General features: G+C 42.6%; 1 protein-coding gene across 2 annotated transcripts in view; it reads right to left on the bottom strand.

Annotated features, from left to right (window-relative positions):
• The window catches only part of IKZF2 (IKAROS family zinc finger 2 (Helios)), a 109122-nt gene that overhangs the window by 37901 nt on the left and 51750 nt on the right, over positions 1-19471 (bottom strand). The window contains exons 3-4 of one of the 2 annotated variants that reach the window (XM_010583255.1): positions 11443-11631; positions 1011-1178 (exon numbers count right to left, since the gene is read on the bottom strand). In XM_010583255.1, the coding sequence (XP_010581557.1) occupies positions 1011-1178; positions 11443-11631 (357 nt within the window). Of the gene's footprint in view, positions 1-1010; positions 1179-11364; positions 11632-19471 lie in introns of both variants that reach the window. The other variant, XM_010583254.1, reaches the window with a different exon arrangement.

Genomic DNA, 19471 nt, shown 5'->3' on the forward strand with positions numbered 1-19471 from the left:
TGTATAAAGAGTCAGGAAGCTCCATGATTACATTTTGACATGCAGAGTTTCTGTCTGCAGCTGCACTTCAACCACTGTGTTTCAGTAGTCACACATTTGCTAACACCTCAAAAAAGTTCATCTGTAATGCTGTCACTTGTAACCAGCCCAATTATCTCTGCTCATTCAACAATGAAAAATACAGTCTCTTATAAATAGCCTGGACACAAAAGTTGAACATCCTAGGAGATAAAAACCACAGCAAGTTAAGATCTTACTCAAGAGTCCTACACAAATGAGTAAGTGGGCAGAATGTGGCCCCTTGGTGTAGCATACGGGGACTAGAAAAACATCTGATCCTGATCATCAGAGCTACCAACATGACTACTAACATTGAGTTATGCGACAGGTATTTTTTTAGAAGATATCGAGAAACTCTATCAAGTAGACTTGACAGAGACATAATTCTATCAAGTAGCAAGACAAACCAAACCCAATCTCTCTCCGTCACCTTCTGCTCTAGGGTGAGTGCTGTGGCTGCCATGAATTAGGACTTTACAGCAAGATGTAACTGAATCAAAAATGCAACTAGGAGGGTTTTGAAAGATGAACAAGTATGAACTCCACCAGCATATGGCATTTATTAGATGAAGAAATGGGTATGAACTGCAAAGGAGGCTTCCAAGAGCACATAGTTATTCATTGTGATCTTTGGAATTTCACAGCCACTTTGGGGCTGAGAGTGTCAAAACAATCTGCCAGCAAGCCTGGATACACCCAAGGAGACATTCAAAGGGAAATGCGATAGCATCAGCAGAGGAGCTCAGTTACACAAAAAGAGAGGTGTGGCTGAACCACAACTTTTCTGATTCACATCAAGGCTTTCCCAAAGTTCCGAGCTGTGTTATCTGAAGAGCATGGTACAGACCCAGAACCACCAGGAACACACAGTTATTTTCACAATCTGCTTCACCTGGAACTGTAACGACGAAGGAAGAAATGAGAAGGAAGAGAAGACAAGGCGGGCTCACCAGAGTGCGTCCTGAGGTGTCCTGTGAGGGCGTCCCTCCGTCGGCAGGCATAGCTGCAGAAGGGACATTTGAACGGTTTCTCCCCAGAGTGCAACTTGATGTGCCTCAGCAGGTTCCCCTTCTGGGTAAAAGAAGCTCCACATTGGTTACAGTGGAAGGGGCGTTCACCTGGAAGGAAAATGGAAGGGAGAGAGCTGTCAAGAAACATCGGAAGAGGCATGGAGCCCATTATCCTGCTCTTTCTAACAGTGCCATCTTACATAGGTACAGCCCTCACAACCACATGGCACTTGCTAAAGTCAGAGGCTGTTTCTTTTGCACAATGGGCAGAGCCTCCAGTAGTGATTTGAGACTCTTTCCTTAAGGTGATTAATGCAGCCTGATTTTCTTAAAGTTCTCCACCTCAGAGGTTTTATCTTTCATAAAACATGAGCTCTGCTCAAAATTTAGATCCATAACTGTGGTTTTGTAGTATTTATCTCTATGGTTTTGCACTTATTTTTAGTATAGGTCCAATCCTTATGAGTATTTAGACCTGATCATAACAATTGGACTTGGACAGATGTTAAGATCTTTGCTTCAGACCAAATCGTTTGCTTACATTATACTTTACTTGAAATCCCTTTTTAAAGGCTGCTTTGCATTGGTAGAGTGGTATGAAGAGAATCAATGTGAGTGAGGGTTGGGCCCACAAGCTTTGGGCAGTAGCAAACACTGAGAAAAATCTTATACCATTAAACTGTGAAATAAGCAAATTTGTGCTTTAAGTAAGACTAATTGAAAAGACTTGTTTGATGAAAAAAAATAATTAACAGAAACTCTACATGTTACTCTCTCCCTTCACCCCATGCATTCACACCCCACCCCACCCCCCAAAACCGATTTTGATGTTAATCCTTCATATTTGCCCTATACAGTGGGGATTTGGTCCATAAAACCAAACACCACCACCACCCCCCTTTTTTTTTTTTAGAGGAAAACCCCTGACAAACTTACACAGGTTTTGTGAAAAATTATCAAAACCATACTTTATGTCAACATTTGTTGAGGACACTCAGTCTGCTCCAGTGTTCTTGGGCAGGCAGTCAGCTCCAATCATCTGCTTATGTCCCACTGTGCAAATCAATAAGGCACAAGCATATACTTGTGCTGGCCACTTGCCTAAGTGCTTTACTGCAGCTGGGCTTTAGAAGCTGAAATGTTTTCACCAAGTAGGGCCCCAGTTCAACAAGGTCTTAAACATCAAGTTTCAGATGTAAGCAGCCTCATTCATTTTTTCAGTGCATCACCTATTATGGAGCCTTGGTCAAATCCTGGTGGGACTTTCTGAGGTTGAATTCACTGGCCTGAAGCACAGATCTTGTGAAAAACAAACACGTTCTGTGATCTGTCATGTCTCTCCAAAGCCTTTTTCAATTACTTTAAAATGATTACTCCCTTGCTCGACAAAATTAATGCTATGTTTTTATGAAAGTGGTTCATGCGTCTAGTGTAAAGTCCAAAATGTGCCTGTGGATTCAAATGGAAAGAGAGGGAGGAAAAGAGCTCTTACAGATGTCCACAAGCAATTCTTACTGCAGTGGTTTAAATCACTGCCAGCATTACAGTCCTGCCAGGAGGGCAGCAGAAGGCAGGTGTGCCTTATATGCCATACCTCTGCAACTTCACTTCACATGCATGAGCTGGAAATTACATCTAAAACCACTGCAGATGCACTGAAGAAGATACTAAGGTTCCTACAATCTTGCCAAGAACATTATGGAGTAATGATAAAAAAAATCAGGGCATAAAGCTCTTCTTCCAATACAGTGAACACAAGCTCATTGGAATTGATAAAGAGTTTGTGGTTTCCCTTTCAAACTCCCACATTATACTTAAAGGATCTGATTAGCCATTATCTTCTTTTATATCATTTCAAAAGGTCCATAACAGAGATATGTAAAGAGACTGCAGTAGAAAGGCATATGGGGGTTTTTTTCTTCTCTGTTTTGCTTTCGCTGTCTGAGAAAACAGGCAAAACCCCTTCCTTTGACATGTTTCTCAGTATTCAGGAATGACAGCTTCAGTTTCAGGATGACAACATTAAAGAAGGTAGTGAGTTTCTTACCAAGTCTAAAGTCTTTCCTTTTACTCCTGCTGTATTTAAAGCTATGGAGTTAATATGTTTTACCTGCTACATCACCCACTTATCTTCGATATTTTGGAGGCCACAAATGAGCAGGTATTATTCCTCAATAAACTGGTAGCTAAAGAGATGCTGAAACCCTTCAGTCAGGAATTCAAGCAGTTCCTGCACCACAGTTCGGTGGCAAAGATGACATGAAAATGCTCACCACAAAGTCATCGATAGTCTGCTCCTCTCTTGCAACAGACAGAATCTGCTACAATAGCATGTTTTACCTCAAATAACTTTTGTATCTATTTAAAGTCAGCATTAATTAATTTTTCCTACTGGCTTTAATTCCAGGTAAATAGCTGCTTTGATATGTTTATTATACTTTTGTTCAGTCATTTGATTCCTGCTCCTTGTTTAAGCTGCAGGCTTGTGGGATGACTGTTAATTTTAGTCACATCTTCGCGTTATTGATTAGCAGCTTTTACATTTAGCACGGCTAATCTGTGAGACCATTATCAAATAGAAGGGTGCACAAAAAAAGTAAAGACTGAGTAATAAGAAGATTTTACTGGTTTTCCAAGAACTCTGCTGTCTGATGCCCACTCCAGATACCACCAAACCAGCCTTCTTTATCACTTCAGTGCCTTGAGAAGATTGTTTTCCAATTATTTCTCCTACTGCCTTTTCTAGTAGGTTTGCAAGCAGTTCTCCAGTATTATTTATTATTTCCTAATAACAAAATAAGAGCCTTGATGTCCTTATTCACCTTCCCTTACTCTTCTCTGAAAACTAAAAGTTTTTATCCACAGGCTGAAATTAATCACACTTCAAACTAAACATCCACTCACAAAGTCTTTAAATACATTTCTTCTCTACATGAAAGTCCCTGACTGTGTTTAAAATGTTTTCCTGTCTTTGAGGGTGATGGCAGCACAGACATACCAGAAGCTATGGACCTATTAAACAGGTGGCATACACGACTACAAGAAGGTAACGACATGTGTGTTTTTCACCATTTATAGCTCTGTATTTACCATTTGACACTATACACTAATACTCATTTATTAAAATAACTCCTTATAAGAACATGTACTGAAAGGTGACTAAGCAAGCGGTTTGCTTTTCAGCGCTGGAAACTATATGACTGCAATGTAACTGCAAAATATTTTGAGCTTACTTTAAGTACTAAACCTTTTCTCTGTTTTAGAGCTAGCACAGGGCAGAAAAACCTCAAACCTTAGTGAAAAAAACCCAATTAAAAATACCCAAACAAACAAACAAAGACTTTCTGAGTGGGGAGAGGGGGAGGAGCAGCTAACCAAACAAAAAAGATGTTTCTTTTCAACTCCAGATTTAAGATCTAAAGCCAGACAAAACCAAGAATGCCTAAAAAGCCTTGTTCTCCAGCACAGACAATTTAATTATCTAATGTTACTTCAGGAATGGACAAGGCAAGGTAAGCCAGAGCTGCAAAGTATTACCTTTCCTAAAGGCTTAGTAAAAGGGGCTTGTGCCAGGGAACAGCCCTGATGATTAAATTAATAAACAAATAAATCCATGGGGTTTTATAATTTTACAGTTAAAGAAAGTATTCATTAAAAGGTACAATTTCAAATATTTACCTCTAAATTACAGTAAAATACTGCTGAAATTTCACAGTTCATTGTTTAACATGCATCCATTACAGCTATGTCTCCTCCAGTAAAAATAATAATGAAATACTACTGCTCTTCAGCTACGCCAGTATCTAAAGTACACAAGTTAACTTGCTGTTGTGTAAACAAAGACTGAGATGAAAGGTGAAGTGGACCAATGGAGTCAGGGTTATTAGCAAGACACAGTCCTTTCATAAGTACCTTTAATATATGGTAGCTGCCTGAAGACTTCACAGCACAAACTACGAATGCTGTCTAGCTGATACAACCTGAAACCAGGTGAATGAGCTGATTAACTTCCTACTAATAGCTTTCATATTTCAATGTGTATGCGTCAAATGTTATTTCAAAAAGCAAACCAACTCCTTTTTCTGCTTAATTGGAAGCTTCCCTGCACAATAACTCTCCTTTACTGCCTCAGCACGGAAGTGCTGCGCAAAAGTTTCAGTATGAGTTATCCTTCTTTGAAACTCATACCAGTGCAAAATACATCAGTGATATTTTCTGTATCAAAACAGAAATTTGACTGAGGACAAAGAGCCTGCAGACCTCGCAACTAAGGAGACTTAGATTTTCATAACCCCTGGCTGGTAATTTTTATCCCTTTGAAATCAAACGGAGCGACTGACAAAATAATGCACTAGTTCTCATTAACAGTGAGGCCTGGTTATTTCTACAGCAGTGCTCAAGTCCCTTCCTGTGAACGTTTTAACTACCTTTTTTTAAAAAAACACTGGTTTTAAAGTCTCTTCACAAGGAAAGCCAGGATAGAGTCCTTCTACATATAAGAACTGGGTCCAGTGGGACTATACTTAACATCTGTCCTGGCTAAATGTATATCTAAGAACTCAGCCTTTTTTGTTTGGCACACACTTTTGATATGCAAAGGATAACTTAGGTACTTCTCAAACAGAATTTTTTTTTTTTAACCTCTTAATACAAAATTACTGCGCCCATGCTGCCATTGGAAAGTATTTGGTCATAATAATAATATTGATTTTCATACTTCTGTAGTAGGCTTTTTGTTAATATTCAGTTAAAATGAAACATTTCTCCTGATTCATCAGATGCTGCAACTGCTCTGATTCTGCTCTGTCCCAGGAGCACAAATGAAATATCAGCTGCCCTGCCAACACACTGACAGGCAGTGAGTTGCAACCTGCCTTTACCCATGTGAGGTACAGATCAGCAGGCTTTGCTCCATTTCTGTATTTGTTATTCTAGGGACTATCTAGTCTGCATACCTACTTACTGTTCTATCAGATTCACTTAACGGGCTGCACATCACTTGAAATCAGTGACTTTACTAGGGTTTTTTGTTGGGAAAAACCTACTTCCAGATAGGGCAATTTATTATAAAGCAGTAGTAACATATCTTCCATGAAAAATCCCTTGGAAAAACTGGGTGATTTCCAAGTGTCCTCTGCACACAAATTTATGGCCATATTCTTAAGAGAGAAAAATCCTTTAAGCGAACTGGCAGAAATATCAGAAGAGCTTAGCTACCGAGTACTGCAAGTAAAACACATCCTTATGCAGAGAGTGATTTTGAAAATCTAAGCTCTCCTTTATGCTTAAGTAAATGAGACTTTTGGAAAAGTTAGATCTAGGAACCTCACTTTTAGTTATTTGGCCCTACAATTTTTGATTCAGTGACAAATCAATTCATATTGCAAGAGGTAGTAGCGTGCACTAGGTTACAGATTAAACAAAATAAAACCTTTCTACTAGAAGAATAAGACAGGCAGTCCAATGGAGTTAATTGTAATGTGTTAATATGTTCATTTTTAAAAATTTTTCCTGGTTAGCTGCTTTAGGCATAGAAGTCTTTTATACTGAACAGTACAATTGGGGTTTTCCTCACTTATTAATCGTGTCCCAAAAACTTGAACTCTGCATGAAAAAAACTTAAATGGCATTCAGAGTTCCAGTGTTGCATATGTTCAATTATAATACTGTGGATGCTAAAGCAGAACTTGAGGACCTTCCTCATGGGCACATAACATATCCCATTTCACTGACTTTAGGGTACTAAAATGCACATGGAGTGCAAGCAAAGATCTGAGACGCTCCTGCAGTTAGCACCTCAAAAAAGCCTAAAAATAACATATCAGCAAGTCAAAGAGAGAGTGGGGCAAGACTGCTATCCCTACTGCCTGCTGCATCATGCCCTGCACGCGGGGACCTGGCTTTGCTCTGCCACTGTCCTGCTGCATTTACACAGAGGAAGCATTTAATCTCTGGGTGTTCTTAAAACAATGAGGATGATCCCAACCCTCTCTTAGAAATAAAAAGTGTTTCAAAATCCAGCAGTGGACTAGATAAAGGACTGGACATTACAGTGGAGAAAAATCACAATTCACAGCTCATGGGAGAACACCACATGGACCTCGCAGATCACAAAGGCAGCAGCACGGCTGTAACAGCAAATGGTTTCCGCTTTACCAAAAATTAGGAGCAAGGAAATTTTAATTCAGACCCACTAGCAGAAAGCCTAAAGAGGTGAGAAATCACTGGAGTTCCTTTTCATTACCTCAGACAAATTGGATTATTGACTTTATCTTCTTCCTCTCCCCTTCCCTCAACATCCCCAAGCACAAGCCCCCAGAGTATCCAGTGGCAATATTATGTGACCAGTCATCTCCTGCAGTAACAAAAAACTCTGATAAAGATGCTGCAACTTGGGCCATGTGCTGTGGAATATGAAATTTGGATCAAAAGAGGATAGTATGGGAAAGGAGGAAAGTAAATCAAACCTGACACATGCTATTTTTCTGACACAAGGATGTGGCACAGGAGGGAGGGGGTCGTGGGGTTACCCCACTCACTAAAGCAGGGAGTGCATCGTGCTTAATTCCTACATTGAGCATTTTATTTCTTTTCTGTCAGCAATGACAAATAAATAGAAAGGCCTTCTCCTGATGCCCATGCAGATTACAAAAATGCTTCACCTGAATTATCAGTGTTTCAGAGAAATGTGTTTGGTGCTATCAGATGAGCGGTGCCGTGGGCCAAAGCATCGCTTCCACCACATGCACGAGGCAGTGCTTGCGTGGATCCAGATGAATGGGAAATCCCCAGGTCGGTCTATCATGGGAAGAGGTGATGGCAGCATATGAGGATGAGAGATGGGGCACTGAGCTCATCTACTCTGGCCTCATCCACAGCACAGATTATTTTCCCCGTCCCTATATCTGTTTGACTGACTACTATAATGTCACAGGGGAAGACAACTGTTCGTCAAGAACAGATGAATAATGGCTGGAGAAAACTGTGCCCCTTTATGTGCGTAACACAGCCAAAGCCATATGGGCATAGCTTCTCACAAAGCCTGGGTTCCTGGTGTAAGGAAAGCCACACTCTTGTCCCAGCATACATGCAAATTACAGCCTCTACTATGGACCACAGCATTTTGTGAGATTTACATAGAATGCTGACAGGTTTTTTGGGAAAGGAAAAGGACTTCAGTTTTTGCCAATGCAAACAACTGGCCAGACCATGCTTTGGTTGTGTACAGATAAAGAGGAGAGTAAGGCGGGATTCAGCTCCCAACATACTTAAATTGGCTTTGAGATGTAATGATTTACATGCCAGTTGCATTAGCCGATAAGGAATATCATCCATTTCCACCCACTAGGGACAACCTCTGTTCCCTCCACCATTCACCCTTGGGCTGCAAAACCAGACTACCCACAGGTCAGGGCTCATTCCAGAGCTGGGGCCAGCCCATTGCTCCTGGCTGCTGAGGAAGTGGCAATATATTTTTAAATACTGCATTTTAAAAGATAGATACCACTATGTTAAAAATACTCCTTAAAATCAAGGATGTGGAAATCCAAGCAAACTTCTCCTTCTGTTGTGGACAGTGAAGTAGCAGCATGCATTAAAAAACAAACAAACAAAGTGGGGGGAAAAAAAAATCCCCTGCAAAACTTGCCAACTGGTTTACTGAGAGTAGAGCACTGAGCTGCACGTTAAAAGGAATGCCATTTCTATATGCTTGAAATCATCTGTATAGAGCAATACATCACAGCTCCTCTGCTCAGATGGGAAAAGAGTCAGAGCTCTATGAGCAACCAGCAGTAGCCCAAAGGAAAAAGCTACCAGTTATGCAATTCCTACCCATGCACCTGCATACAGCTGTCTTGCCTGCACGCAGATGAGATTTTGTTGTGTTCACTTTGAATTTGTGCGTCTTCTTTAACATGAAAAAGGCAGCTTGTCTGCATTTAAAAGATGTGCTAGCTATTCAGTATCTCAAAAAATGCAGATCATTTAATTAAGTACCTAAATCTAAATTTAGCAGGTCTAATTTAGCTGCTCAAGTTCAAATACATGGAATCTGATGCACCTACAATACATATGCTCAGATACGCGCAAGTGCCAATGAAAACTTTTAGGGAGGTTGAAAGCTGGGGACGCAGCCTGTTACATTCTCTATTCTCTTTCCCTTTCCCAGTAATAGCATGTCAAATTGTTAATCAAGATTTTGGTTCTCCAGCTAATGCTTTTCCCCTGTCGTAATTGCTGTCTAAAATCATGACTGCATCATAAACGATACTGCAATGCTTTGCATTATACATTTATGTTAAGTTATTATCAATCCAACTTATATACAGGGCATTATCTATGTAATATATATTTATTATTCCTCTGTACAGAAATCTTATTGATTTCTTCCCCATAAAGAGCACACTACTTGACTGCAAACTACTAGGTTTACAAAGGGATTACAAAGTCCTTCTTACTTTACCTTAAAACCCCACTTTTCTTTTTAAGTCTTAGCAGATATCTCACAGTCAGAGTCTCTCACCCCATTAAGTAATAGCAGAGAAAGATAAAAAAACCAAAATATCTTTCATTTTGTTGAAAAAATATGAAGAACAAACACCCACTGAGGCTCCAGTACAGAAACCTGTGCTTAATCTTAATAAGATTTAAGTGTGTATCTTAAGCATATATTGTAGCACTTCAGGTGACTTACATGTGCTTAAATCTCATAAAAGTTAAGCACAGCTTAAGTGCTTTTCTGAATCAAAGTCCCTGCCAGGTAGACCTCTGAAAGACCAGAGAGCATTGTCTTCTGGCACCATCTGTAATTTTATGCTGTTGGAGGTAACTGTCACTCCCACCTGAGGAGCAGAAGAGGCTAGTGAGCACCAGCCTCTTAGGCACCCCAGTTTGTCATATTAGCTAAGACTCCCCTGAAATTCCCTGTTCTGAACTCAAGGCCTCATCTTTCAGGCCCCAAAGACCTGCTCAATCAGCATATTACAAAAAGTTTTGTCTGCCTCTTGAATTCTCAAACCCAAAAGCCTATGTCGTGGTTTAACCCCAGCCAGCAACTAAGCACCACGCAGCCGCTCACTCACCCCCCCCCCATCCAGTGGGATGGGGGAGAAAATCAGGAAAAGAAGTAAAACTCCTGGGTTGAGATAAGAACGATTTAATAGAACAGAAAAGAAGAGACTAATAATGATAATGATAACACTAGTAAAATGACAACAGTAGTAATAAAAGGATTGAAATGTACAAATGATGCACAGGGCAATCGCTCACCACCCGCCGACCGACACCCAGCCAGTCCCCAAGCGGCGAAAAACCCTGCCCCCCCCACTTCCCAGTTCCTAAACTAGATGGGACGTCACATGGTATGGAATACACTGTTGGCCAGTTTGGGTCAGGTGCCCTGGCTGGGCATGAGAAGCTGAAAAATCCTTGACTGTAGTCTAAACACTACTGAGCAACAACTGAAAACATCAGTGTTATCAACATTCTTCACATACTGAACTCAAAACATAGCACTGTACCAGCTACTAGGAAGACAGCTAACTACATCCCAGCTGAAACCAGGACAGCCTAGCAAGCTGTTTTGGTCTCCAAACAGTAGTAGTACTAATAGTAATAAAAATAATTTATAGGAGAGTGTAGGCATTGAAAGGTGCCACAAAATGGTACCTGGATGGTAAGGGGGAGCCAAGCCCTAGCCCTCAGGAGCGGTCCAGGTGAGGTTTCCCTGATGAAGTTGTCATGCAATGAGCAGCAAGCCCACCCTGGCATCAGGATCACTAGGTAATGAGTGTCCCTTGCAGGGTTTGCTAATCCCAGGTTTTCCAGGCCACCAGCATGATGCCTAGCCACTTGCAAAGGAGGCATGAGATCCCCAGGAAGCTGCTGGCATTGTCCACCTGTGAGCACCTCCAAGGGAAGACCATCTAAGACTCGCCTTAAAGGCTCAAAAGCCTTGCACATGCACACACACGTGAGCACCCACCCCCCACCAGAGAATGATTCTCACCATCTTGCCCCTGGTCAAGAACAATAAAAAAGGCAATTTCCAGACTTTTGTGCTGTTTTTAAGAACCAAAGGCTGGTAATCAAAGTCAAGGAAGCACAATACTTGCAAAAAGCACAGCATCACCGGAATTTGGGGAGCAGGAAGAGAACCAAACCAATGAAGCCCATCTTTCCCCTCCTCAGCCTCCTGCTACCCCATGAATGAAAAGGGAAGAGAGAAGAGTTGTCAGGTAACATCAACATCAGACGCCACAGGCAGTCATCAGATTTTCTTTCAGCTGCTTACCAGTGTGGCTCCTTTTATGTACCATTAGCACATTGGGCCCAATGCAAACCATGCCACAGACGTCACATTTCAGTTTACCATTCGGAAGCCGGATTCCTCCCTCGCTCGATAGCTCCTGGATCTTTCTGTTATCCGCCATCTCGTTACTCTCAGTGAGGGGCTCTTCCAGGCTGCTTCCTTCATCATGAGCCCTGATCTCATCTTCCTGACTCAGGGGCTTCCTGTCACATTCCTCATCACTTTGCATTTCTAGCTTTACTGAATTTGCTGAAAAAAAAACCACAAACAAACAAATAATTAAAACCTTGCATTTTCTAAGTTCCCAATTGCTAATATCATAATAAATTTCTATTATCAATATTAAAGCACAGCCTTGAAGCTTAAATGAACACGAGGGCCTCATGGTGATGATGGCACCACAGATTACAACTGCATATTTTTTCAAGGCCTTGTTTGTTTGTTTTTAAAATTCCTAATTTCTGTCTGTCTGTCTTATAGCTTAGAAACTAAGGCACGGCATGATCCAGAGACCTACCAAAAGTTGCAGAGATGCAGCAGGCTTAAGAACTGACCTCCTGCTTCTCAGCTTTAAACACAGGAGCTCCCTTCCTTTCAAGGAGCTCCAGTCACAAGAGCAAAGGACTTAGCCACAGCTGCTTCTTCCAGGTCTCTCCTGCCTCGTGCACCAAGACACAGGGCTTCCAAAGACAGGACACTGCACCGCCACAGCTTGCGGAAACAAGAACCCTTCACAAGCAGAATTGTTCAAAACACAGGAACCTAGTGAAGCCAGGCTTGTGGGCTGTGTCAGTAATCTCCAAATCACCCTGCCTGCATGGGCACATTTCCTGACAGAGGGGAAATCAATCTCTGGATGAGCCTCCAGTGCTTTTTTGCTACCATATTCTGATTCATGTAAATGGGACACTGCCAAGGCAAACAGGTCTGAGGTGAGACCTATGCTGCTGGCTTATTTATATTTGCAAGTGAAATAAGCACAGTTGAAGATCTTTCCTATTTGCCTGGTTGGACTGATGGGCTCACCACTGATTTCTGTGATCCTTGGGTCACATGACAAACCTCCTCAAACTACCAAAAGCTTGTGGGATCGGCAAATCTTTAAAGAAAATGAATGCATCAGGCTTTTTCATGTAGGGGTGTCGGTGCAAGGGTGTTTTAATCACCAGACACCCCCATTTCAATGCCTCCGTGGTTGGTCGAACCTGCCGAAAGGCCTGTCCCAGAGTCACACTCTCCATCCACACTGTCAGCCAGAAGGCAAGCCCACGTGCCTGCTTCCCTAAGCCTTGATCCTGCTGAGGGTTTTAAAAAGGAGGTGATTCAGCCTTCATATCTAAGCAGTTTTTGACCTCTGTATTAAGGCCATTAGCACGAGTGCTGGTAACAGCAGTGGACCTGGAGTGCAAATGCATGCTCTGAGGCTGGCCAGTGCCTCCAAACCCTGGCCAGGTATGCTCCAGAGCAGCTGCCCAAGGGGCCCCTGTCTGGGAACCCAATGAGAGAGTTAGGAGTAAATGTGTCTGATTGCTGTGAGCCACCACAGTTTCAAACAGCAGGCCTGGAAATGTCAGAAGAACAAACCCTCCTACTTAGACTTCCTCCTTCATCCTCCTTTCTCCTCCTTCCCCAGAATTTATAGTTAAAGAAAACACAAGGTTCAGAGGCTGATGTTGATGTTGCAACTCTAAATCACTGTTGTTAATCCTAGGCAAAGCATAATGAACAGGGTAAAGGCACTAGGGACCAAACAACGGTAAGACATTGCTTTTTAATCATAAAATTGTTGAAACACATCTTCCACTATTCATCGAGGCACTAATGGGAGCTAAGGAATGAAAGTACTACTACAGCAAAGCACATCCGGAGCAAGGACACAGGCAGATCAGATCACAGCAGACTAGTATCAGCACAGGCACTGTCATCGAAATGGCCTGTAACTACGAAATATTTGAGCACTTCATTTATAGAAGGGAAGAAACAATGGCACAGACTGAGAGCTTGACTGTGACCTGGCCCCAGCCAGTGCCAGTGGGTGGCTGTGCTGGCCTGGGCGCAGGATGGCCATCCCCACCTACACCCAGCGTGGTGGAAGAGCACAGTCCCCCAGGGACGGCGCTCTGCTCCACAGTGCTAACCCTGGTACTAATAGCACACACAGGGAAATACATGGATGACAGCAATGTCTTGCTGGCCTTGAGAAAGATGGCCTAAACTTTATGCAATTGCAAATCATCCCCCAAGGACAAGATATAGCTTTCTTAATAGCTTCTTCTGCGAGGCCACCACCACCTCAACAAGGGGAGGAAGGAAAGCAGAAACAGGTCAACAGGAGGCCATTTGCATGGCGAGCATGAGGGGGCCCAGCCCACCACAGCTGCAAGAGAAGCAATGGGAAGCCATCCAACGCTCGTGTGGAGCCCAAGGTACAGTGGGTGGCACAGCCATCACCAGCCTTGTGACCAGGAGAACACATCCTCAGTGGAAGTGCTAGAAGAGTGGGAGCTCTGCCAGCTTCGCGGGCTGGCAGGGAGAAAGCTGAGGTTTTAGTCCCACCTCCCGGTGGAAAGCACGTGTTTGTGATTTATGGACAGCCCACTTTCAGAGCTAAGGAATAGCAGTTCCCTCTAATAACAGCAGCCTTTGGGGGTATTCAGCAAGTCTGAGAATGAAGCCCAAATAAATGGTTTGCTGTCTTCAGGGGCAGTATTTAATACACTTGGCCACACAAGTAGCTAGGGTAGAGCCAGAAAAAGTGCCCTGCACTCCTCACCTAAAACGCCGGGTCGCTGCCACAAGCCTGCATGCTCTCCACGCACAGCAATGTACAAAATAACCAAAAAACCCTCAAACCAATTGTGTATATTTATATGTACTCACAAGAGAGACAGAAAGCCTTGTGTCTCATGTGTCATCTTATGTATATAAATTTTTCTCTCTATTTCTCTGACATGGAATAATAAACACTTGACTGTAATAAGTGCTGAGCACCACAAGTTCCCATTCAAGTCTCTGGACCTTTGCCTGCTCAGCACGTATGAAAGCAAGGCTGCAAGATCTTACAAACTGGAAGATCACTTACTTTATCTTGCCCTAGCGTTTCTTTCTGCTGAATGATGGCTTTCATCCAACAGGATAAAAAGCACAACAAAACGGAGCGAGCTGTTTGCTGAAATGCACCCTCACCAAACACACAGTGCTCCACAGCTCCTGCAAATGTATCTCACAAAGCTCAAGTAATTCATGTTGCATCTTTCATAATATGCCAGCTATTCTGCAAAGTTGTGCAGGCTGTTTACTCTTCTTATTTCCCTCACCTTCACAACACACAGAGAGTACCGTCATTGCCATTTTCAGAAACCCTCTGCTAGCTCTTGTTGCTGCAGGAAGGTTTCCTTCATCTGGGACTAGCCGCTGGTCTCCAAGGAGGGGTGTACTGGTGCAGCAGGGATGTCCTCAGGTCATTGAAAGGGCTTTGCTAATCAGGTCATCTCCGCTGCCTTACATCATACTAGTGTATATGTTAGGCTTGTGTGGTAGCCTGCATACAAACAGGCGCTTAAATTGCATATAGTTTGTTTTCTCTGTTCACAGCCAGGCTTTGAAACTGCAATCATTTTGCGGCACTGTCTTTGTTTTCACATACAGCCACAACTCAGACAGCATAATGAACTCTGCTGCAAAGGAAAAAGAAATATTCAAGGGATGTTTATGGCTATCCTGCACCGTACACAAGTCTCCACGTCAAATTTCACCCCGGGTTCCCTTGCCTTTCTTGTTCACATGCTTGCTAAAAGTGGGAGGCTTTCTCATTCTTTGGCAAAGCAAAGCATAAATAAGTAAATGGAAAAAAAAAATTAAAGTTTTTGGCACTTTTCCTAAAAATCACAGCAAAAGATATAGCAGGGATAAACTGTAATCCATCTCACTGCAAAAGCATGAACTTGAAGTCAAACCATTTCCCTCCAGTTAATACAAGTTCCTTCCACTTTTTCCCAGTCCAGCACAATACCTCATGGGAAAAGAGAGTCAAGCAGCCAACAAAAGCTTCTACCTATGAACACGAAGCTAATGACACATATTCACCAGACCACACAGCAATGTTTCTTTCTTTTTCTTTTTTTTTTTTTTAGAGCACCAACCAGCTGATCCTGAATCACACTTTATCCTGAGTGGCCAAATTGAATACAATTATTGTTAATGTCTCATAAGTGCTAATTAAACTGCAATTCCCTGTTAAACAGCATTTTGGCAAGTTTTCAGTACCAAAATATTTCCTTCACCCACAAATTAGTGTAGCTACAAACCAGAAGTTGGAAGATCCACCTAAGAAAAATATTCCTACTATTTCATCCTCTGACATGGAAATTTGTTTCCTTCAAAAGTGAGATCTGGGGGAAAAAAACCCTCCTGTCTTGCTGAGAGATTTGATCCCCAGGTGGGATGTAAATTAAAGCACTGGCCATCTTTTTCTTAAGCAAGCAAGCTAGAGTGCAATTCCCACTACAGAACAAAAAATCCTTCTGTCCAACACAACAGGACAGTGGCCCTCTGTCTCCTCCACTGTCTGCTGTCCTAGGTCGTTGCTTATTTTATCTGTGGCCTTGGAAAACCAGGCTGGCCACTGTCACCAAGGGTTTGTGGTCTTCAGCTAGAGGTTAGCCTTTCCTGGCAGCAGTCACGCACCACCAGCCTCTTCCTGCTGCCCCCAGAGCAGCAGAAAAAGCACGCCTAAACCCTCAAGCCCTCCCCTTGCCTCTTCCCCTATCCCTCTTCTCTCACCAGCAGGAAACGAAGCTTTGGCCCAGCTTCAGATACTCATCCTTGAGGAGGCAAAATTCAAATCTGCCGCCCCCGAAGAGCCTTGGGGTGGCTCTGTGGGTGAACACAGCGAAGGACGTTTGCAGCTAATGTGGACACAAGGTGTTCTCTGACCAAGCTCGTCTGATAACGGGGGGCAGGTGGTGCATTAGCTCTCCCAGGGTCTGCTGCAGATTCCTTGTCCAGAACACAATATAATGCAATATTCAAAGCCTGGATAATATGTCGGTCTTTACCCCAGAATGCAAATAAATTAAGAAATTGTTACTTCCCTACGGGACTGAGCTCTAAATACCACAGCACAGTGACAGGCAGCTACAGCACAACCTTCTGCATACCGTCTTGTCAATGGTCAGTGACACCATCTATTTTAATCATGAACTTCTCCTAGGCAGTGGATTAATGACATTGCTAATTGGCAGCTAAAGACAAATAGAAAATGACCCAGCTTCTTGCATGTTTTGAACCAGGGTACGTAGTTCTTACACATCGCAAGACTCAGATGCAGAGTGTTTCTATACTATTAAACACACTGTCTCTATACTGTTAAAAGCACTCAGTAATGGTGAGTGGAATACAGTTAATTTTAAGAGCTAGAGTGTCAAACAGATAAATGTTTTGTAAAATTAAAATTAAGGGGGGGAGGGGGCAGAACTCTTCCGTCTTGACAGATTTTGAAAATTCAAGGTAAGGAATGCCCAAAGCTGGAAACAATGAGCCCTGACTCTTGTTCAGTCTAAGAGCACTCTGGTAGCAAAAAGGATTCTTAAAGAGGCTGTTTACACCACTCCAGAAGTGTAGTGAGACTTTAATGCATGTTTAAACATACTTTCCTCCTGGAAGAGTATAAAGGGGTCTTAGTGAAAAGAAAACTTGCCTTTGAGTTTCTTGTTGCTGGTAGAATTTGGCTCTTAATTAACGAGGCTTTTCGAGTCCATTTTGGCTTAATTTTGAGCTATTAAATGTGTAAACAAGGGAGCACTGACAAATCTTCCCTCTTTAAAAAGGCACCCATACAAAGGGTGAGAATGCCAGCTGAGCAGCAGCAGAACCAGGCAAGGAATCTGCTCTGTTGTCGCCTCATAGTCACAAAGTACTTGGCAAACAGGTTGCCATTAAAAAGCAAGTTAGCTGGAAATTATATTTAGTTCCTGAGAAACAAACAGGCCTCCCCTTCTCCTCATGTTGCACTGGTGCAAAGCAGGTATTGCTCCAAAGCTGCATAGGTGTGATGCTGAGGAATAAGGAGAATCAGGTCTGCTCGAGGCATTGACAGCACATCTGCTGCGTTGGGGTTGATAACTGTGATCTTCAGGAGAGATGAAGATGTCTCTTAAATGACACCTGCGGGCAACACTGCCCTAACAACACTGTAATGGAAAACGTTTCAGCTGGGGGTTAGAAAGGTGTATTTCAAGGGACCAAGTTCTGCTTTCACAGTAGATTGAGGCTTTCTGGAGGCTTAGAGAGAAGTGAAGCTGCATCTAGATGGAACAAATGAGGGTGAATGTCACCTGCAAAGAAAGGGGAATTACCCAACTCCTTTCTCGAGTCAAGTGACAAAAGCCCAAACAAGGCCTCTTGCATTACATGTGGACATCCCCGATGCTGGGTGTCAAATTTGTTTATCACAACATGCCAAAGATTTAGCTTTTGGCCACTGAGTAAGTGGGAATCTTAGATGATGACACCATGTTGTCACAGTGACCTCAGCAGGGTTATGTCCATTCATAACAGTTAAATCAAAGAAATATTTCATAACTAATATAAAGAAGAAGGAGGGAAAGGATTTTTAGAAGCTTAGTGCAGAGTCCTTTTCTGCATGCTACAAATGGGATTCTTCAAGCCCACATGAAGGTAGTTAATACGCCAGAAATTCAGTGAGAAATGATCAGCTTATTTAGGCATCCTTAGAAATTTTTAGTTTTCACATTGAAGAATCTCAGTTTAAGCCTGCTACCTCTGAAGTCAATTTAAACTCTCACTAAATGCAACAGAGTACTTATTTCATATCTTCTGGAGGTGGTGTGTGCAGTAAGTGTAGACTAACAGGTCTGTTACACCCAAGTTTAGTTTAAATTAGGATGTGGTTGCATAGCTAAGCCAAGCTTCAGTCAGGTTTTAGCTGACACAAACTATGGCTGCCATCTTCTCGTTCCCCACCCCTTCTATCTTTTATACTGGCACCAGTGCTCATGGAACGGGGTGGTAAACCAATCTGGTTGAAAAATGACCCTTCCTGCAAAAAATCAACCATTTTCAGCTGGATCAGGCCCCTGATCAGGCATACCGTGCCATCACAAGAACCAGCTTTGGCTAATGTGAAGCAGCACCCTGGATGTCACTGCATGCTTTCAATAGCAATGGTTTTAAAATACCAGGCAGCTTCTCGCAACCCAGCTGTCCATGGCCAGACACAAGGAATGAAGACTACAGCAGTAAAACCTGTGGAACAACTTTTATGCTCAAATGGCTATACAAGCTTATACAAATATTAAACTGAAAAGACCACAGTTACATTTGGAAGGGCTCCGATTTAAGCACACAGCATCCCTGCAAGTGCAGCATTAAGACCTGAAATTTCTTTTCTACCACAGGACCAAATTCTGATGCTTTCAATGATTTTTGAGTCGCATTCAGTGAGAATGCTGCTGAAGTCCAAAGGCTGAGACACTAAGTAATGAGTACCTTGATATAAGTAAGGATGGCAGTATCTAGACCAGAATTTGCCCCAGATGCCCAGCCTTTAGGCATGACTGTTTGCTCACCACAAGTCACCCATGCTGCATACCTCGATCTGGCAAGAGTAAGAACTCCTAACTGAATATATATGATTGCTCAGTGTCGCAAGATTCCTCTCCAGAAGGACCTCAGGCCAAATTTCACCCACAAATGCATCCATGCAACTTGTACTTACACAAGTGAGAGTCATGTATTCATAACCCAGGGTAGGAAAAGTACTCCTGATGACCCATCCTCCCTCTCCCTTTTTGCCTATACTTACAAAGTAATTACGGTGCAACAAGTATTGTGCTTAACGTAATACAAGGTTTCTGCCAATTCCCTACAAGTGCAAGGAAGAGATTCCTCACCCCTATGGCCGCCCATCCATTCGCAATGTCAGAACCTGGCCCCTGTGTAGGACAAGTGGAATGCAGAGGTACTTGGCTCCTAGCTGCTGTCTCCTCTTCTGTTGCTTGAGCTAAGTCAGTTATTAGGCTTGGACTCATGGATTTTTCCCTAAGGTCAAATCAGGAGCAATTGCTGG

Source organism: Haliaeetus leucocephalus, unplaced genomic scaffold (genome assembly GCF_000737465.1).
Source record: "Haliaeetus leucocephalus isolate CR32 unplaced genomic scaffold, Haliaeetus_leucocephalus-4.0 Scaffold880, whole genome shotgun sequence".
Lineage (NCBI taxonomy): Eukaryota > Metazoa > Chordata > Aves > Accipitriformes > Accipitridae > Haliaeetus > Haliaeetus leucocephalus.